Raw genomic sequence first — 23,092 nt, 5'->3', positions numbered from 1 at the left:
TTGGCGCAAATACGACCAGCCTCGAAGGCTCAGACGTAAATTACCAGAGATAAGGTGGGACATATAAAGGGAAATCTTCAACTGATGCCTTCTTCTGCCTAAATAAATAATCCCGATCTTTTGATCGGGATCACCACGACAGAAACAACTCTTTGGATAAGACTTGTTTTTGATGGAGCAGTTTTCCTAAGTCTTTTCCTTTTTGTTTATTTGATCAGTTAAAGAACTAAGGACATTAAAATAAAAACACCCCCCCCCCTCTCTGGCCCCATTCATACCACTGATAACCGAATTTTTAAGATTAATCCTATGGTTGTTCCAAAACATTAAGTTCTTTGGGTAGTACCTCATTTTCGTTTGTGTTGCCACGTCGAACCGTGACAGCACATAAGCGAAACTAGTTAGCTAGATTTGACAAGACTTTCTGTCCCTAAAAAATCAAACATCAACAAGTAGTAGAATTCCTAAGATAAATATACCTTCTGGTTTAAATGTAGCTGAAGAAAAAGTTTTAGATGTAGCTTGATAAGCTAAACCTTCTAGTTTGATGTCATATAATTTTAAGCTGATAATTCACTCACTTTGTTTTTTTTTTTGAAAGGTTTATGAAAACTGAAAACTAAGCTCCTGGTAGGACTTTTCAACCCCTCCCCCGAGAAGTTTCCAGGTAATAATCAAGATTTCCCGCCTCACCTATTCCTTCTCTGCGACGGTAGACATGCATACGCAATATTTTATGCTACCCAAAAAAACAGAAGGGACAGTAATTTTTTATTTCAAAAAATAAGGTTTCGTGGCTATTCAAGGACAGTGACAAGCAACTCCTCTCTAATGAAGTAAAGAGTCTAATGGAGCCAGTTTGATTTTTCTTAAATTTGAGGCTCAATACTACCAAAACTGTATGTGGAGGTGTTTCATTTTACACTGGATTCCTTTCAAGATATGAGATAGTTCCCAGTGAAAAAATTCAAATAAACATATTTCATCTTGACTGTCCTTGATAATTCAAGAAAGCTCTTCTCCCTCGTCTATCAATGCAGTTAGCGAAATACGTTTGTTCAGTTTTGCGGTAATCGCTTTGTTTTGATTGAGTCGAGTTTTGCTTATATCTTGATCACACTTTGGAATTGTTTTGTTGTACATAAAAATTTCTATTACTACAACTATGTATATACAGAGGGTTTTCTATTGGAGAGGCACCCAATCAACCAGAAAATGTACACAATGCACACACGCTCTAAGACATTTTTTCGTTACCTGACATTGACCAGTCAAATGGGACCATTAGATGAGCTAAAGATCGGTATATTCGATTTTGGGGTATTCCTATTGATGAAACCTGTCTTTCAAGGGTCCCATTGATTTGATTAAAATGAAGATAAGCAGGAGTCTCGGTATTTTGAGGATGCTTATATATACTTTTTCTCGATCAGTTTTCTAAAGTCCTCTTTTACTGCCTGATGGTTCTTACCTGAAAACTAGTTCTTCTCTTTTAAAACAGCTTTCTAAGGTAAAAAAAACAAACACACAAACTCATTCGGGGAGGGGGGATTTATATTCTTTCATGTGCATGTTTCAGTTTTTCTCAGCTTCATGGTGACCCCCCTCCCCCAAATCCTCCCCCCAACTCCTAAATATTCCGCCACCTTTTACCTTGGATCAAAATAATTATCATCTTTTTAATGCAAAAAATCATGCTAAATTCCTTCTACTCTTTCTGTAAGGTCAAAATTCAATCCTGTAGCGACGAGTCACATTGTATGGACTTGGATGCCTGAGTCGGCTTGAATGTGCCACTCTTAGTTTCTTCAAATAAAATTTTAAATCTTTTTTTGGCTTCTTAGAAATTAATTGTTGTCTTTTTTCTCAGAATTCATTTGATCATTTAATTTATATAATTGACGTAATCTTAATTCTTGTATCCTTTTTTTCTTTCTTCGAGTAAGTGGCTCGTATGTCTCCCCCTCCCCTTTACAGGCCAAGGAACCCTTGGAGGGAATTAGTATATTACATTATTGTAAGTCTTTCATTATACATAAATCTTATCTTACACAAGACTTTGTCTAAAGAGGGACCTAACCATGAAAAACACGTGAATTAAAGAGAAAATAGGCAGTACACAGAATATACACAAAGATTTATCTCCAAAAGAGATATTACTTCAAAAATAGGCGATTAAAAACAGAGAAAATACAGTACAAACAAAGGAACTTTATTACCTGGAAAGGATGTATTCTTCTCCTAAAATGGAAAGCATATCCCATGCTGTTACAATGTATGATTTATTATTGGTTGATAGAAAAGCATACCTCAGGGACGAATACTTCGGGGTACCAGAAAAAATTAAAGCTATCAAATGCAGCAGCAGAGAACTTTTGATACGAGAGACATGAAAGAATGTCTTCTTACTCTAATATGAAAACATATCCGATGTCGTTGCAATGCAAAATTTATTATTGATTGTTGAAAAAGCATACACCAGGGACGAATTGGTGGGGTAGCAGACAGAATTAAAGCTATAAGGAGCAACAGAGAGCAAATTTTGATCCAAGTCTCTTGGAAAAGATGTACCCTTATTCTAATAAGGAAAGCACATCACAATGTTGGAATGTAAGATTCTAAATTGGTTGATGGAAAATCATACCCCAGTGACAAATCCTTAGGGCAGCAGAAAGAATTAAAGCTATTGGATGAAGGAGACGGTAACATTTCATTGGAAAGAAAATACTCTTATTCTTATATGACGAACTTTATTTAATATGGGATAAGTTTTTATTTAAAGCACATTAAATCTTTGTGGAATGTTCAATTTATTATTGGTTGTTGAAATTGCCTACCCTAAGGACGGACAACCTTTTACTTATCCGAGTCTAATATGGAAAGCAAAGCCAATTATGTCTTCATGGAATGCACAATTTATTACTGGTGCTGGAAAAGCATACTTTAGGGACAAGTCCCTGGGGTAGTAAAAATAATTAAAGCTTACCTATCGGCTCCAGCACAGGACAACATTTTATTGATCCGGGTCACATGGAAAGGATGTACTCTTATTCTAATGTGGAAAGCATCTTTACCGCAGTTCTTTACCAAATACTGCAATAAAAAGACAAATAATAGGGCATACAAGCAAAGGGAAAAAGCAAGAGAAAAAGGAAAACAGAGATGAAGAAAATATTAAAATAAAAGACTTGTGTTTGTTTTCTTAAAGCGCGAAGGTGACAATCTATTCATACTTGAGATAAACCCTATATCAATTTCACATTCACAATATGACACGTCCCACCAACCACTCGGAACCAAAAGATCTAGTGCATCAGAAGCATTGATTAAAGTTAGGCAACATGTGATCAAGGCTCTATCCAGGGGAGAAGTTTACCAGGTTTGAACCACCACCCCACCCTGACTTTTTTTTTCAGACTGATTTTTTATCTGACAACACCGTTCGTTGCTTCCCCCACCTGCGCATTTAACCGCCAACACCCGCCATAAAAACCAACTAGTGCCGCCAAAGTGTCGAACAACCCATCACAGCAATTCATTCGTGCCTTTTTTTGTCAGTTATTTAAACCGCCATAGACCAGTCTTATGCAATGTACTAAACAGCGCCATTTAGTCACGGTTTCGGCCATGGCTATGATAGTTGGTTGTAAAATAAATGAGTCTATGAGTATAAAAACTTAACCAAAATACATATAAATAAATCTTTGATGCAGTTACTGAAGTTTTTTGTGTGTAAAACACCCCAGAAAAAAAAAACACCCCCGAATCCAAAATATGTACTTGCATGTGATAAAGAATCTTCATCAATTCAGTCAATTGCTTTAGTGACTGGCTGGCTTTTGAAAAACAAGTAATTTGGCTTTAAAATTTCTAATTCAGTTAGTTTTGATTTAATCTATTGTTGTTTTTTTAGCACTGTTTGTTTTTATCACCTTGTTTCAATCCGGCTTATTTCGTTTACATTTTCACTCAAAAAATCTGAGCGTGTTTCCTTAAAACTTTCTCTTTTTGCGCTAAAGAAGCGAAGCGGTTGTCTTGCCAAAATATTCATCTTGTTTTGTTTAGCGTTTTTATTGGCATGAAAAAACCCCAATCCCCATCTTCGTTTCTTTCATTTCATATTTTGTAATGGCTGGTCAATATGGCTTCTGAATTTGTCATGACATTTCATGACAAATACATACATATACATACATATATACATATATACATACATACATATACATACATATAGTGCCGAAGTACCAAGCTTTACTTGGTCAAAAGAAAGACAGTTTTTTAAACCCCAGTCGCAAAACAGATTTTATTTCATTTGGCAAATCTTTTTGCTTATTTATACCAACAAATTATTCTATATAATTGACAAAGAGGGCGAGAGAGAACAATTCACAAATAATCAACGAATAAATACATATGATGGGTGACAATCAAATTCTTTGCAGTTCTAAGCAACAAACTTAATGAACAAACTCTTGTTCAAACTTTTTAACAAGAATAAAAGTCATTGCAACATATTATTTTAGAATTTCTGTAGATAGGATCACAGATAATATTTAGTGGAATATGGGAAATCCCTGGAATTTATTGGGACAGACTGGTGACAGAATTTACCTTGTTGGCGCAAATACGGCCAGCTTCGAGGGCCTCAGATGAAAGCTGCTCTAGCTCACCAGAGACAAGGTGGACACACAAAGGAAAATCTTCAACTGATGCCTTCTTTCTGCCTAAATCAAAAATCCTGATCTTTGGATCTGGAACACCACGACAGAAACGACTCTTTGGGTAAGGCTTGTTCTTACAGTAACGATAACTGAAACAAATATTCTTATTGGCAAACAACTAAAAGGAAGTTTAGTAGTCTGAACTGAGTCTAAGAATGAGGGGCCTGAAAGGACTACTTACGCTGCATTAATTGGTTAAGTCTATAAACAAAGAGTATGTGTAACTTCCAAGAGTGGAAACTGGCAGTAGTGTTGATAAAAAAAAACGTCATCTAGCATTTGGTCACACTTCGCATTTTTTAAGTGTAATAAGAAGAATAATTAATTTAATTTGTTTAGATGGTAAAATTAGTATAGTAATAGGTGCCTGATCTCAGTTCCTGACAGAAAAACAATTATAACACTCAGAATATTTCAAGTGTCACCAAACAAGATACTAGAAATATTTTCCCTTTCAAAGCTCTTGGTACAAGAAAAACAAATATATAAAAAAAACTAATAATAATCCTCACCAGAGACAACACAGTTATTAAAGGTTTAAACTATTTTTTATTATATATTTTTTATTATATAAAGGTTTAAACTATTTTTTAAACATCATATTACATTATATATTATGTCAAATTACACTGTAAAACAAGAAAGTCAATTTCCATGATGATATCCTTGCACAGGAAAGAAAAGTAAATGAGAATATATACTGTTTATTTGTAATTTTTTTTTTAAAGAAATACACCCCATGCTTAATCGTCTGGAATGAATAAAAGGAGAAAAAAGATGCAAATTCCAAGCATCATACATGAGTAGGGTTAAGGTCAAAACAAGGAGGAAAATAGCCCATTATATCCAAAAATGCTACCTAAACTGAAAAGATAATCAAACAAACATGAAAGCATAGAAAGAAACCAGAGGTAGAAAAATAAACAAAAATATTAAATCCCAAAAGCCAAAGCTCAGAAGTGAAAACTCAAAGAAAGATCCCTTTCATGCAATACAATGACTAGGCATATTTTTGCTTTAAGTAACAAATACAGCTCTTTTTTTAGTTAGACTAGTTTTCAGCAACTCATTGAGTTATGAATTCTCCAAATTATTGAGTTCAGAATGCTTTTATTAATAATAAATTCATAACCAAAGCAATTTCAACATAGTCTCCACCATAAGGTTTCATGAGCAGAAAGGAACAGGAGAAAAAAAATATACTAGCAAAAAAAAAAAAAAAAAAAAAAAAAAAAAAAAAAAAAAAAAAGCCTATATACCTCAGAAATCCCAAAAATCACAAGCTAGGTTGAGGAATTCCAAATCAAATAGTCAATAAAGTTTAAACAATTTGCTCTGAATAAACGTCTTTACTCAATCTACAGACACTAACTCTAAAAGGTAACCACAAAAAACTTCAATTATCAACTAGAAGCTCTCTTTGAACATGCCAAATAAGTGGCAGTGCTGTGCAATCTCTGGGAGTGTATTCTCTTGGACCAGCCTTTTTAATCCCTTTATGTTTACCAAGTGACCTTGATTGGTAGGCCAAGGAACACAATTATTATCTACAACAAACTTGATAGATTTTTATCTGAGTTTTTCACTTTTATTTTTAGTTCAAGTGTTTTTTTTTGTATTACAATGATTTTTCTAATTTGAAAGTTTCCTGCATTGAAGATGCTTAACTCAAAGTTTTTGCCAAGTTTCTTTTTTTGTCCACAGGCTAACTATTCCTTTTTTGGCTCATTTCTCCTATTTTACTATTAAATCCAGCCATTGTTTGTCTTAAGACTTATTTTCAGAGACCTGGCTCTAAAACACTGAAACTTAGCCTAATACCTAAGCCCCACCCCCCAAAAGGGCTCAAATGCAGTGTATCTAAGAACTTCAAGTGTTCTATGTAAAATAAAAAAAAATCACAGAAATAAGTAAAAAGAACAGAAAATTTAAAAGATAAAGTTAAGGAAAAAGTATAAGAACTTACCATCTGGCTGGACGTCTCCCCATATTGGCTATAATAAAAAGAAAAAAAACTTTAGTATTTGCCAGAATTTTTAGTTATTAATCTAAAGTTTCAAACTGAGATGACATTATTCTACTACTTGAGGCTCAATTTCATAGTTATAAGCCATAAAAATCTCAAGAAATTCCTACAAGCCATTTTAAATCTTACTTTCTTCTGCAGAAAATAAAGATAAGAAAACAATGTAACAGTTAACAGACAACCATGGGCCTATTCACAATGAGATCTTACTATAAACTGAGATTTAGCTAGCATTGATTTGAACCAATCAGAATTTTTCAGTTAATTAGAAGATTTCATAAAAAACATGATGGGCTCAAATTAGTGATACCTAATTCTCAGTATCAGTAAAATTTCCTTGTGAATGGGCTACTTTCAAAAAACACAAGTGAGCAAAGAGAAATAGTCATAACTATTAATATACTAGTGAGCCTAAAAGCTGACTAAAAATTTGTTACATTTATATTCTAGGTCAATTGGTATAAACTCTTTCAACAAAAACTTGTAATTTAGGGCCTTTTATTATAGCTTTTTTGAGTTGTTGCTTTTTTGAGTGAGTTGATTTTGAGCTACTGTTAAGTTGTTGAGCTTGGTGAACAAACCTTTCAGAAATTGATCTGTAGCCTGACTTGGGGCCAAGGAGATGTTTTCAAACCAACACATTCATCTTTCACCTACTTGTACAAGTTTAAAGTACCAAGATGGCAAAAACGAAATCTGATTGTTTAAATTGGTTATATGGAAACTTGCACAACCATATACACTGACAAATTAGAAAAGAATTTGAATTCAAATTATAATAGAAAAAACGTCCACATACATGCTAGTTTGTTTCAGTTGTAGCAGGAACCAAATTCAAAAGAAACCAAGGATGAGACATGGCCCTTTGAAAGCATAACTGTCTTTGGGAATCAACAAACTGGTAATGTTAAATTTTTGGAGATGAAACTAAGTCAAATTTAATAGACACACTTTGCTTCTTTGTTTTCATGTTTCAACATGGCAACAATGACAAAAATATGATATTCCCTAAGAACTTCAGAGTTGTGCATTTTTTTTTTTTTTTTTTTTTTATAGAAAACTGTGGTTTTCAAATGTTAATAGCAAAAAAAGAAGAAAAAAGTCCCAAGAATAGACACAAGGGTCAAAAAAGATTTTATTTTGATTCCCTTGATACTTATTTTAACCTCATTCTTGTAAATATAACCTAATTAAATGTTCCTTTGTATGCAACTTTAACTTATATCTACTTTTTTTTCATGCTATAAAGAATTTTTACACTTTTACATGAATCTTTCTTGCATGCTTTAATATTCTATTTTACAATGATGGTGGAAACTTCAGTAAAAACTTTATAGCTTGGCATTTAAAACTTGACACTAACAACAGTTTTTCTCCTGCCATGAAGTAAACCAATGGAAGAGTCTCTCAGATACAACAGTCTCAGCATCCAATGATGAAGATGTTACTAGATGTCAAAGGGAATGATGTTCCCTAGAAGTACCAGTGGGATGCATTTGATGTTTGGTCATCCACATCATCCAGTATGGAGCAATATGGATCTTAATTTGCTATTAAGTGCAAATTAAATTACCTTAAATTGTACTTGCTAGCAATATGAACGAGTCCATCCATATTGCTCCCTTTGGGTATTGCCTCCTTCTCTCACTATAAAAGTCTAAAACCTACTGCATCATTGACGCTTTACTGAAAACTATATGCATCTTTTAAAATAGCCTTTACTTTTCTTTGAAAATTTATTTTTCAAAAAGTTTTTTAATAAATTTTTGTTTGTTTTTTATTGCAAAAAGTTTCAAGTTTTTACAAATTTTTATTTGAAAAATGATCAGAAATTAAATACAAAAACAACAAGTTTTTTTTCAATTGAAAGCAAGAAGCAACATTAAAACTTAAACAAACAGAAATTATTCTGTGTATGAAAGAGGCTGTCCCCTCCTCAATACCCTGCTCTTTGTCTTATGATCTTTGACTCTATGTCACAACCTTCTAAGAATGACTCCTGAAACATAAGGCCCATTTAATTAGAATAAGAAGCTTTTTGAAGCAGCAAAACACTGAAAGAGTAAAAAGCAAGGTATTCAAAAGAATACCTAATTCTTTCACATACAAAAGAATTTTTGTTTGTTTTAAGTTTTAATGTTTCTCTTTACTTTTGGTTGAAAAAACTGCTGTTTATTTAATTTCCTTTGAATGTTTCCTTCCATAAATCAAACAGATATTGTAATGAATGAATAAACCAAACCCAAAATGAATAGAAATTAAAATATATATGAAAGTCTTAACTACAACCAAACAGAAATTCCCACAGATAAAAATGGTGCAACTGCCTTTCCAGTGATATTTGCCTAGAGAAGGACCTGTAGAGAAGGAAACATGTTAAGAAAATAATTCATAATATGCAGAATAATTGTAGCTAACACATCTTACATGTAGCCCTCCAATATTTTACCAACTAATGTGCAAATATATAGCCTAAATTTTATATTTCCTATCTATTCCCTGAATGCATCTCTCTTGTTTCAACCTGTGTGCCTGTAAATTGTGATGAAACAAGAACAAAAACAAACAAACAAGTAATGGGTGGCAGAATGCATTGGAAACATATATCTTGGCCTATATATATATATATATATATATATATATATATATATATATATATATATATATATATGTTAGCTACAGTTAACCTGCATATTATGAAGTACAATTTTGTCTTAACATGTTTCCTTATCTAGGCTTATACCCCCCCCCACATTTGTTAGAGTCACTTGTGCTTGGGAATTTTTTTATTTTAATAATATGGGTTTATTATTTGTTGTCTGAAGCAATATTCGTGGTTTTTTCTTCTTCAAAAACAAATTTTGAACTTCATTCTTGTTAATAGAACTTCATTCAATATTCTATTTTACATACCTTGAATTTTATGCATGTTTTATTGGTCATTTTCACATTCCAAGTAAAGTCTGTACCCTCAAAGATGATACATTTTTCTCTTATTTTTGGCTAAACAGGTTAAAAACAACAATCCTTACTTTATTATATGTAAAATAATTGTAGCCTTAGATCAAATTTCAACTGCAGATTAAATTTACTTTATGGTACTAGTGCATTATGTGGGCATTGCTATATACTGTATCAAAGAAACCAGTCAAACTGCTATTTCATTAGCAGACAACAGGTGATTTGCTAGATAAATTGATGGCAAAGCATTGTTTCTCAATATCTAAACAATTGTTTTTGGGGGTTTAGGATGGAGCAAGGTACCTAGGTTAGGTATTTAACATATGCTATGCTTTACCCCCCCCCCCCCCTAATGTGCAAATATATAGGCCAAATTTGTTTCTAAACTATTATATATTCATCCTATTTAATTTTATTTCATTAGCATTAACCAAACTTGACTTCTTTGTGGTGCCTGCATAATGTACCAATGCCTACTTTACCCCTACCCTCTTCATGTGCAAATATATAACCCAAATATATATCCCATGTGTTTTCTGGTTCTTGATTTCATTAGTCATACCAATTTATGGGTGAGCTGGTTTAAACAAGAGTGATACCAACAGCAGTATATATGTGGTAACTAAAACAAGAGAAAAAGAAATCATCTTTAAAAGCCCATTACCTTAAATTACCTTAAATCGCACTTGCCAGCGATATGGACGAGTCCAGTGTACGCCAGTTAATGATGATAGGGCCGTGGGACATCAGCTTCATCCCATTGCGTGAGCCATAGTTTGGTTTCCCATTCCTTATCGAGATTGGCTTTGAAACTGTCAACGGATGGCGAACTCACTGTCGTTTCGCTCAGATCGTTCCAGAGGCTTATGATGCGGTTGGAGAAGAAATGGTTCCTCTTCCTTGTATTAGCACGCTTCCGAAAAACCTTTGCTGAATGACCCCTGGTTCTTGACAACTTGACAAACCCATAAAGGGCTTAAAATTGAATTTCCAAAGTAACACAATTATTATATTAGGAAAAGGCATGAAGTAGTATATTTACTTTATTTCTAGGTTAGCAGTATAAATGGCCTCAAATTTACCAAAAAAGTCATCAAATGATATATTCACTTTCTTCCTAGCTAAGTTATATAAAAAACAAAAAGCTTATCTCCCTACCCTTAATAGTCATATATATAGGCTATAATTTGGGGTATTTCTTTGACCATTAAATGGGGGGGGGGGGTGATTCAATAGACATTTGTTGTATTGCTTGTGTACTGTTAAATGAATTTGAAGGAGTCATGTATGGAGAATTCATTGCATGAATATAATTTAGGGTATATATTTGACCACTAGGGGGAAGGGGAGAGAGATAAGCTAAATATACAACAGAAGTGAATGTTATATTTGGAATCAATGTAAATTTGTATTTTAAATGTAGGCTATATCTATTTCTTGAATCTCAATAATCTGTTAACTGAAAAATGTACAGGTGAAATGCTAGTTTAGCTACTTTTTACTATCTTGGAAAGGGGTTTGGCAAGGAAAATGAAACTTTCAGTAATGAATCCAGGACCAAAAACATACTCTGGGAAGGTATTGCCAAGCCTCAATGTTAACCCTATTCTGAGTTCTAAGTCTTAGAAGTTTTTTTTGCCAACAGAATGTGAAAAACTTTAAATGGTAGGAAAAAAGGTTTGAATTGAAAATCAAGTATTTTGTAGATTAGGTTTTAACTTCTTTGTGTGGTTACACAAATGAAATACCTTTGGAGCTCAAGATGCAACTAGCACCAGAAGCAGTTATTGTATTATGAAAGAGCAAAAAAAGGCATCAAATGATGTTTTTACTTTCATTCTAGCAAAATTATAGGGCCACCAGGAAATTTACCAAAATCTGCATGTTATAAAAGTGGAACCTTGCAAAATAGATCTTTTGCTTAAAGGAAGTGTAATAAAAACATTTTCAGCTTTGCTCAATCCCAATTTAAAAGGTTTTAAAGATATGCAAATACATTTCCTGAAATTTTGAAACAAAAAAAAAACATTAATATGGCTTAAATTCAAATCAAATAACAGGTATAGTATTTTAAACTAAAGCCAGAGAAAAAGGAACTGATAACTGAAAATTAAGGTAGAATGTTGTTTTGTCAAAATTTCAACAGGTAATAGACCTGTCATGTAGGCAAATTCCAGGACCCTCTAGAGGGAGGAGCAGAGGTAAGTACTTCAAAATACCTTCCCAGGACATACTTTAGCCTGTAGATCCGTCCCTGAAAGTTTCATTTTCCTAACCCCTTTCCAAGATAGTCAAAAGTAGCTAAAGTAAAATTTTACCAGAATATTGATTTTACAAGTTTTCACTTTTATAACACAACTTTTAAAGGTCATCATAGGTCAGGGCACTATAGAGAGAGTGGAGGTAGGCACTTTATAATACCTTCCTAGGACACACTTTGGTAAATATCTACCAAATCATATTATTGAGTTAGGAATAAAGTGAATACATTCAATGCTTTTTTGGTCAATATCTACCAAATGATATTATTGAGTTAGGACTAAAGTGAATACACCATTCAATGCCTTTTTTTATGCTGATTACGAATATAATAAGCATTTCTATTGGAAATGGATTTCAGCCCCCCCCCCTATATATGGCAATTCAGGGGTAGGTTAGGTATAGCCTATATAGGGGGGGGGGAGCTGAAATTCATTTCCAATAGAAATGCTTATTATATTTGTAATCAGTATAAAAAAAGGCATGGAATGGTGTATTCACTTTATTCCTAACTCAATAATATGATTTGGTAGATGTTGACCACCTTTTAAAAGCTGATTACAAATATAATAAGCATTTCTATTGGAAATGAATTTCAGCCCCCCCCCTATATATGCCAATTCAGGGGTAGGTTGGGTATATATAGGGGGGGGGGGCTGAAATTCATTTACGAAAGAAATGCTTATTATATTCGTAATCAGCATAAAAAAAGGCATCAAATGGTGTATCCACTTTAGTCCTAACTCAATAATATGATTTGGTAGATATTTACCCATACTTTAGTCTGTAGACCCATCCCTGAAAGTTTCATTTTCCTAACCTAACCCCATTCCAAGATAGCCAAAAAATAGCTAATCTAGAATTTTTACAATTTACAATACCTTTAAAGGGTGGGGAGGGGGGGGTCAATGGTTGTATTGTCAGACTAGCAACTGGAAAATTTGTAAATAGGCTAGCATAAAATAGGAAATCTAATGGTAAAAATTTTATTACTTTAGCATGCTTGCTTCAGAAAATATTGACCATCAATTATTTACATACAGAACATATTTCCACCTAAACTTTTCTCCAAGATAAGGCACTGTCTGAGCCCCTACATTAGCCTAAAGACCTGACGACAAGTTAAAAAAAAATATATTTTATGACCTTCCAAGAGCTTCAGTCAACCTGCTGACTTAGACACGAATTTGTTGACGTAGTAAATTCTAACAAGTTCTTTTTTGGATGGATAATATAGCATATATTATTATTGATACCTTCAAAATAAGACACGGAGTTAAAAACAAGACATGGCAGATTAAATGGGCTGCACTGAGTGTGAAGAAACACCTATAACCAAACTTAAAAATTCAGCTAAAAGTAAGATTGAAACAGATTAATAGTACTATACCTTTTACCAATAGGAATAAAGTCTAATAAATCTTTTCTTTCTCGAATATAAGATCAGCATTGCCACTCGGTGAGAAAAAATCACTAGATTCTTGGAAAACCAACAACACTGAATCAGCACAGAAGTCACTAGATTATTGACCAGAAATCACTAGAATTATAATACTCTTTATCATTGAAATTAATAATTGTTTTGTTTCTTTAACATGTTCTATACAGGTACACATACAGGAAGGGGGCGAATACACCCCCTAGATGTAAAAAAATTTAGTTTAGTTTTGTTTATGTTTTGTTTCTTCTCAAGCGAAAATTACCATTTAAATTTTGAGAAATGCCTTTTTGCATCTTTATGCAGAGAATAGAACAAAATCCTTGCTTCCTCCCTGTATGTTCCCGAATTGGGTATCAGTGATCTAATCGAAATGTTTGCTTTATGTTATTATTTTCTTCCCTTGTTGATCAAAACCCCAATTTTTTACCCAAATATATAGTAACTATTTTTCTTTTTACTCTGAGCTAATATAATCACTGGAACACCGGCGACAATTTTAAAGATTGCCTTTTAATAACTTCATGGCAAAAATGAGTTCCACTCTTTACAAATTTCGATGAGTATCTGTGTTAGTCCCCGACGCCGCGCCGCGCCGACATGACGGCGGCGACGGTGTGATTGAGTATCGGTGGCTGCGCGCCACCAGGCGCTCCGAAATTTTTTTGGCGGTGCGCCGCCGATTTTAGACCGACGGCGCGCCACGGCGCACTGATTTTTCTGATTAAAAATAATAATAAAAATTCCACTTTACCATGCACGTTCAACCTCGATTTTAGTAAGGATTTTTAAATGGTTGGCTAAAAACATACAAGAACAATATGACAAAACAGGAATTTGTTCGGCCGTGCGGAAACTGTTTATGTTCAACGTCGATCAGCCCAACTAGAATTCTCATTTTTAACCACTAGACCCAGGGAAACCTATGTTGTGTTTATGTTTAACATCGCATTGTTCCTATAAAATCCCGTGTTTAGTCATTTTCTTCTTGTTAATGATTTGGGCTAATGTGTGTATAAATTTCAAAGTTTGAAGTTCAAACATCTCCTGTTCATCAAATACATACGAAAATGAAGTGAAAAAAAAGCAAATAACAACATCGAAAAAACATTGTATACAAGTCAGATACCACGGCTTAAGAACACCAACAATTTTAAATCAGCGGTTACATCACTTCAGTTACAATTGATGTAATAAAAGTGAGTTTGTTCACTCTGCCTGGAGCCATTGATCTTTTTGCAGTCACTATCAGTCCTGTCATGCTAAAAACCGTTTAGCTGGGGCACTTGTAGCCGGTACAGCCAGAACTTTACGAGCGTAAACTGCCACTCGCGGGATCTGATACTAGTATTGGACATTGGGGTCCCACAGAATGCCGCAAATGGGCTTCTTCTTTGTATCTGCTGAAATAAGTTGTTTTTATAAGGGAGAACACACCTGCACCTTTACCATAGGGCTCCTGCGCTCTACACTACAAGAGGGACTAAACTCCACCTTTACCCTCTTTTCTTATCAACACGAAATAACCCTCCAAAATTCTTTTCTGAAAGAAGTGGTTAAGTTATGACGTTTCAAGTCAAAGTTTAAGGCTACTTCAACTTCAGTGTGCTCTGCTCACTGCAAAAAAAAATTTAATAAATTTCTATAGATATATTTCTATACTAGCTCTAGATAATCTACCAAGCGGGAAACTACCATAAATCAATATCGATAAATAAATGAAACCCAAAACGAACAGAAATTACAATAAATAATCGAGTAAAACTCAAAACGAGTAGAAATTAACTTAAGTTGGGCTCAAAACCCCTATGGCTCCCCAAGGCCAGAACATAATTTGCACTTTACTGAAAAAATATAAATATTTTTACTTTTATAACTTTAATAAATCAAATAATATTAACATTTTAATTACTAAATATCGGTATATGTTTATTAAACTGACAATGCACATACTTTTGTATTTTTTTCAATAAAGTGCAAATTATGTACTGGCCTTGGGAAGCCAGAGGGGTTTTGAGCCCAACTTAGGTTAATTTCTGCTTGTTTTGAGTTTGAATAGGTTATTTATTGTACTTTCTGCTCGTTTTGGGTTTCATTTATTTATCGATGCTGAATTGTGGTAGTTCCACGCTTGGTAGATTATTTGATTTTAATTTTGCTCATTTTTTTGTTTAATGGAGTTCTTTACTTTCCTTTGAAAAACTTATTTTGTGGAAACAATTTTTTAAATAATTTCTGTTCGTTTTCTATTGACATAGTCTTTTCAGGGGAAAAGAGAATAATACTTTAAATCTTTTCGTTTTTTTAAGAATTTATAGTTTGGCCTGCTATTTGTATGCTGGAAAAAAAATTTCAGCAATTTTTAACAACATAGACCCTTTTAAAAATCTGGACTCAAATAATAGTGTTTGATTTAGTTTCATACCTCCTCTAGTTGATCTGAAATGGAAAACTTTATACCATTCGCAAAAAAATTTGTTTACTTTCTTTGATAGCTCGGATACACTTACGCTATTTTGATTTGGTCAAATTTTAAGAGCAGAAAAAGCGTCAAAAGTTTGAACATAACACCCTCAGTTGTTTTTGAGATACTGTTGAGATGCATCAGTGGTATTCAGTATTAACAAAGTGCATTTTTATTTAATCTTAAAGAAACATTGACTTTGTAAACATAAAGACAAATTAGAGGGTGGGCGTGGGAGAGGGATTAGTTTACCTTCAATCACTTTCGACTATTAAATAGGGCACCAGCCCTTTCTATTTTCAATCGAATGAGCTCTTTTCGAAGTTCCTACGACAACTCCTTCCATACGAAGTGCTCTGGTCTAAACAACAACAACAACAAAAAAATGATACATTATACCCACATCGATCTCTACTATAAAAATGTCAAGCCTTCCAATCACTCGCGATTATTAAAAAGGGCACTAGGCTTTTTAATTTCCAATCGAATGATCCCTTTTTGAGTTTCTACGACAACTTTTTCTATAAACACCGTATATGCCACCAGGGCATATATTACAACCCTTATCCTAAGGGCTCTGAGAGTAGTTGTCATCGTCTAAGATCTGATTACTAGAACTTTCAACTACGATAAACAAAATGGCTATCTCAAAATTTTGATTGGATGTGTTTCGGGAATTGGTGGGCGTGTAAGGGGTGTTAGTTGCCTTCCAATCATTTACAAGCCACTCCAGTCTCTAATTGAATGAGCCCTTTCGAAGCTTTTACAGCAACTTTTTCGACATGAAGTGCCCTGGTCTAAAAGAAAAATTAATAAATAATACATTGTGCCAACATCGTTCTTATATACCCCCAGGGCATAACTTAAAACCCTTGCCCTAAGGATTGTGGGGGAGTAATCTCCTCAAAAAACATATTTTCTCTCTGGAAATCAGTTACTCTGAACAAAATGGATATCTTAAAATTTTGATTGGATATGTTTGGGGAAATGGTGGGCGTGGAAGGGGTGTTAGTTGCCTTCCAATCGCTGTCGACTATTAAAAGGGGCACTAGCTATTCCTATTTCCAATCAAGTGAGCCCTTTTTGAAGTTTCGACGACAACTCCTTCGATTCGAATTGCCTTGGTATGGAAACAAAAAAAAATACTACATTGTGCCAACATTGTTCTTTACTTAGGCAGCTCGTTTGCACTGCCTAAGATAACATCCTGAATTGCCTACTGCTCTTTTACTTACCTCTTTTCATCCGAAAAATCAGAAAGAAAAATGAACAGAATTTTAAAGTGGAAGGTAGAATTTTTGTTTCAAGAAAAATTTCTTCTTCTCCTTCCTATGAACCGATATACATGGCGAGCAGTATTTATCTTTAAGAAACAGATTAGCCGGGATTACGGTTGAAGCCCGGAGGTCGATATCGATAACCAAAAAAGAGAGAAAAAAACAAAAATAAACGGCGGCGCATTAGTGACGCCGCCGCCGATAGAATCTGCGGCGGCGTCCGCGCGCTGATGCAAGCTGGGGGGCGCACCACCGTTTTTTTTTGGCGGCGCGCCGCCGACTCTTTGGCGCGGCTTCGGGGTCTAATCTGTGTTATTGCTTCTTGAAAAAAGGAGGCACTTGTTAATTATATGGAACACACCCAAGAAGTAAACTTATGTTAATCCTAATGAAATATGCCAAAATATGATACAAATATAATACTTTAGTTTATACAATAATATAATTTGGGCTATATATTAGCAAATTAGGGGGTGTGGGGGTATAGTAAATTAACCGTGCCCCCGCCCCGCTAATGTGCAAATATATAGCCCACGTTATACGAGTCCAAATCATTCTGTCACCCATTATTTGTCTTTGTGGCTTTGAAACTGTTTTTCATAGATCGTACATTATCCTTATTATTCATAGCATATTTTTAATCGCCGACCTATCCTTAGGGGCTGTGTGGACCATGTTAAATCTAAGGGTGTAGTTTAGGAACCTTTCAATTGGGCTAAACAAAATCACTATCTCAAACTTTTGATTGAACAATTTTTGGGAAAAAAGGGACGTGGGAGGGGGGCTAGTAGCCGTCTGATTTTTTGGTCAAATAAAAGAGACACCAGAAACTTTAATTTCTGTTAAAATGAACCCTCACCTGATGTTCTAGAGCCATTGGTTCGATACGATTGTCCCTGCAGGGAAAAAAATAAAAAGCATCCGTGATTTTTCTTCTGGGTAATAATACAAAATTCAACACTTTTGCAGACAGGGGCTTGAAACCTCTACAGCAGGGTTCTCTGATAGGTTGAATCTAATGATTTGGTCTTAATTAAAATTCTTCCATTTTTATCGGGTGTTTCGTCCCTGTTTCAAAAATCAGACAAAATTTCATAGTTTCTTCGCCTTTTATAGGTAAAACTAAGCTTAATGAATCTTATATATTTGGAATCAACATAATAAGCCGGTGATATATTGATATCAAAATTTCGTTTCTGGAATTTCGGTTACTATCGAGCCTTGTAGCTTCATTCTTACAGTTCGCTACCATAAATTGTTTGATATGTTGGAACACAAATCCAAAAACTTAAAGAATAGGATGTTATTTACACTTTTTAGGTGTTTCAATTACACATAATTAGAGAATTTAGAAAATTAATCAAAAAAAATTTTTGCAAAAACTAATTTTAAAAAAAAATAAAAAAGAGCTCCATTAAACCAAAAATGAAAAAAAAAAAACAGAATCAAATAATCTACCAAACATGCAACTACCACAAATCAGTATCAATAAATAAATGAAATCAAAAACAAACAGAAATTAAAATAAGTCAAACTCAAAACGAGCAGTTAATCTGGGTAGGGTTCTAAGCCCTATGCTTTCTAAAAACGAAAATATAATTTGTACTTTACTGAAAAAAATTCAAATGAATTTACGAAGAAAAATATGCATTGTCAGTTTAAAAAACATAGGCTGCTATTTATTCCTTAAAATATTAATTAATTTTTGATTTCTTAAAGTTATAAAAGTGAAAACATTTAAAAAAAAATTTCAGTAAAGTACAAAGTATTTTCTGACTTTTAAAAAGCATAGGGTATAGAACCCTACTCATATTATTTCCTGCTCGTTTTGAGTTTGACTTATTTTAAAATTTTCTTTCAAATTTTTTCAAAAAAATTCTTTTAAATGTTTTCACTTTTATACTTTAAGAAATCAAAAGTTAATTAAGATTTTAAGGAATGAATATCAGCATATGTGTATTAAACTGAAAATGCACATTTTTTCAGTAAATTCGCTTGAATTTTTTTTCAGTAAAGTACAAATTATATTCTGGCTGTTAGAAAGCATAGGGTTTAGAACCCTATTCAGATTAATTTCTGCTCATTTTGAGTTTGACTTATTTTAATTTTTGTTTTTTTTGGGTTCCATTTATTTATTGATACTGATTTATGGTAGTTGTATGCTTGGTAGATTATTTGATTCTATTTTTGTTCATTTTTGGTTTAATGGAATTCTTTACTTTTTTCTTGAAAAAACTTATTTTGTGCAAAAAGTTTTTTTGATTAATTTCTGTTCGTTTTGAATTGACATAGTCTTTTTCATGGAGAAAGACTGAGCCACTTCTGAAGTTAAACAACCATCCCTTCCATAAAAACCTTATATACCCCCCTGGGCATAAGTTACAACCTTTGCCCCTAGTCTAAAAGAAAGGGCACTAGCCCTTTCAATTTTAAATCGAATGAGCCCTTTTTGAAGTTTCTACAACATCGCTTTCTATTAAAACCTTATATCCCCCCAGGACATAACTTACAGCCCTTGCCCTGAGGGCTTTGGGGGGGGGGTGTTATCCTTAGAGACCTAATTTCCAAAACTTTCAACTACGTTGAACAAAATGGCTATGGGGAAATGGGGTAAAAATTTTGATTGGATGTGTTTGGGGAAAAGGTGGGCGTGAGAGGGTGCTAGTTGCCCTGAAATCACTTTCGACTATTAAAAAGGGCACTAGCCCTTTGAATTTCCAATTGAATGTGCCCTTTTTCAAGTTTCTACGACAATGCTTTCAATAAAAACCTTATATGCCCCCCAGGGCATAAATTAATACCCTTACCCTGAAGACTCTGGGGGGAGTGTCCTGCTCAAAGATATAATTTCCAGAACTTTCAAATGTGTTGAACAAAAAGGCTATCTCAAAACTTTGATTGGATGTGTTTTGGGAAATGGTGGGCGTGGAAGAGGTGTTAGTCGCCTACCAATCACTTTTGACTATTAAAAAGGGCACTAGCTATTTCAATTTCCAATCGAATGAGCCCTTTTTGAAGTTTTTAAGACAATGCTTTCTATAAAAATCTAATATGCCCCAACGGCGTAACTTACAACCCTTGCCCTGAGGGCTGTGTGTGTGGGGGGGGGGGGGTTGTAATCCTCAAAAACATAATTTCCACAATTTCCAACTACGTTGAACAAAATGGCTATCACAAAATCTTGATTGGATGTGTTGAATTGCTTGATTGAATTTCTATCTCAAAATTTTGATTGTATTTGTTTGGGGAAATGGTGGGCGTGAGAGGGGGGTTAGTTGCCCTCCAATCACTTTCGACTATTAAAAAGGGCACTAGCCCTTTCAGTTTCCAATCGAATGAACCTTTTTTGAATTTCTACAACATTGCTTTCTATGAAAATTTCATAAGCCCCCATGGCATAACTTACAACCCCTGCCCTAATGGCTGTAGGGGGGGGGGGTTGTCATCCTCAAAGACCTAATTTCCAAACCTTTCAAATACTGAACAACATAGATATCTCAATATTTTGATTGGATGTGTTTGGGGAAAAGGTGGGCGTGAAAGAGGGGTTAGTTGCCCTCAAATCACTTTCGACTATTGAAAAGGGCACTAGCCCTTTGAATTTCCAATGGAATTAGCCCTTTTTCAAGTTTCTACGACAAAGCTTTCAACAAAAACTTTATATACCCCCCAGGGCATAACTTATAACCCTTGCCTTGAAGACTGTGGGGGGAGTGTCCTGCTCAAAGATATAATTTCCAGAACTTTCAAATGTGTTGAACAAAATGGCTATCTCAAAATTTTGATTGGATGTGTTTGGATAAATGGTGGGCGTGGAAGAGGTATTGGTTGCCTTCCAATCACTTTTGACTATTAAAAAGGGCACTAGCCATTTCAATTTCCAATCGAATGAGCCCTTTTTGAAGTTTCTAAGACAACGTTTTCTATAAAAACCTTATGCCCCCAGGGCACAACTTACAACCCTTGCCCTGAGGGTTGTGGGGGGTTTGTCATCCTCAAAGACCTAATTTCTAGAACTTTCAACTACGTTGAACAAAATGGCTATCTCAAAATTTTGATTCGATGTGTTTGGGGAAAAGGTGGGCGTGAGAGGGGGGTTAGTTGCCCTCCAATCACTTTCGACTATTAAAAAGGGTACTGGCCCTGTGAATTTCTATTCGAATGAGTCTTTTTTGAAGTTTCTACGACAAAGCTTTCTTTAAAAACCTTATGTGCCCCCAGAGCATAAATTACAACCCTTGCCCTGAGGGTTGTGGTGGCAGTGTCCTCCTCAAAAATATAATTTCTATTTGGAAATCAACTACGTTGTGCAAAATGGCTATCTCAAAATTTTGATTGGATGTGCCTGGGGAAATGGTGGGCGTGGAAGGGGGGTTAGTTACCTTCCAATCAGTTTCGACTATTAAAAAGGGCACTAGCCATTCCAATTTCCAATCGAATGAGCCCTTTTTGAAGTTTCTACGACAACTCCTTCAATACGAAGTGCCCTGGACTAAGGAAAAAAAAATAATAATACATTGTGCCAACATCGTTCTTCCCGAATCCTCTTGAAGGGACTCGGGAAGAGCTGGAAACAATCAGGAATCAAGTTACACTATACTTTACCCTTTTAAAGACACAGGAAGAAACCGAAGACGATGGTAACGGCAACGTTCTTCAGTTCCGGAGACACAGTCGCGATAAAATTTCGTACGTCGCCACACTTGCCAGAAAGTTATTTTCTATTCCTGCGACTAGTGTGACAGCAAAAATACTATTTTCGGTAGTAGGCCTAATAGTGATTATGATAGTGACTTAGAGGAGAAATGGCCTCAGTCCAAACAGAGTGGATAAGTTGATTCTCATTCACGATAACTATAGCCACATCCCGTAGTTCTAATATACTTCTGAAGTTTGGCTGAAGGAGTTTTTTCGACTTGCACTAATATTCTAGGATAAATGATGAATTTTGTGATACGGTATTCGAAGTTTTGTATACACTAATTTCCGACGAATAAAAATACTACTAATTTTGATAATTAATTGTGTTGTAATTAATTGTAATAGCAATGGTAGCATACAAATATTCCCTTTCCGATTATGTCCCATATCGTGATCGTGAAAATACGAGGCTGTGGGATGGGGGGGTATCCACCCTTCGATCACTGTCAATATTAAAAAGGACACTAGAACTTCTGATTACCAATCCAATGAACCCCCCTCCGAAGCATATACAATCAGTCTTTCTATATAAACTTTATCTGCGCCCAGGGCATAACTTATATCCTTGCCCTGCGGGCTGCTGGGGGGGGGGTGTTATCCTCAAATAAATAATTTATGGACCTTTCAGTTACGTTGAACAAAATGCCTATCTCAAAATTTTGATTGGATGTGTTTGGGGAAAAGGTAGGCTTGGGAGGGGGGTTAGTTGCCCTCCGAACACTTTCGACTATTAATAAGGGCACTAGCCCTTTCAATTTCCAATCGAATGAGCTATTTTTACGAATGAGCTCTTTTAATTTATTTATTTATTTATTGAAAAACCCGTCAAATAATACAACAAGACGGAGCACTTAAAAGAAAAAAGAACAAAGAAATAAGACACAAACTATAACAAACTGAACCAACAAAGAAAACGGACCACTGATTCACTAAATGTGCGGAGGGGATCATACGTGTTGCTTTCGGAGTATTTTTCTATATTGGTTTGCTATTCGTCTAGCGATGGCGACGTCAGGGTCTGCAACTTTAAATTTTTCAATTACATGCGAGTTTCTATACCACGGAGGTAGAGGAAGCAAATACTTTGCAAAACGAAAATACACTGCTCTGATTATATTTTGGTCAGTTTTAGTGAGGAGTTTCCAGAAGGGCGTGGCATATAAAATGTGAGGAAGAGCAATGACGTTATACAAGCTTGCAAGAAGCGGCCAGTCGATTCGGAGTTTGCATGATACAACTGAAGTG

At 34.6% G+C, this 23,092-nt stretch overlaps 1 protein-coding gene across 1 annotated transcript in view; it reads right to left on the bottom strand.

The window, feature by feature from the left end:
* Window positions 1–6,715, bottom strand: part of RpL10 (ribosomal protein L10) — a 75,842-nt gene extending 69,127 nt beyond the window's left edge. The window contains exons 1-3 of the mRNA XM_089085971.1: window positions 6,688–6,715; window positions 4,612–4,810; window positions 2,987–3,093 (exon numbers count right to left, since the gene is read on the bottom strand). Coding sequence (XP_088942097.1) covers window positions 2,987–3,093; window positions 4,612–4,810; window positions 6,688–6,710 — 329 coding nt within the window. The 5' untranslated portion in view covers window positions 6,711–6,715. The remainder of the gene's footprint in view (window positions 1–2,986; window positions 3,094–4,611; window positions 4,811–6,687) is intronic.
* Between the last annotated feature and the right edge of the window lie 16,377 nt (window positions 6,716–23,092).

The sequence above is a fragment of the Artemia sp. Qi Xiang Cuo genome, chromosome 3 (assembly GCF_049724085.1).
Source record: "Artemia sp. Qi Xiang Cuo chromosome 3, ASM4972408v1, whole genome shotgun sequence".
In the NCBI taxonomy this organism is placed as follows: domain Eukaryota; kingdom Metazoa; phylum Arthropoda; class Branchiopoda; order Anostraca; family Artemiidae; genus Artemia; species Artemia sp. Qi Xiang Cuo.
The sequence above is the reverse complement of the archived record's forward strand: the minus strand, read 5'-3'. Positions and strand labels throughout refer to the sequence as shown.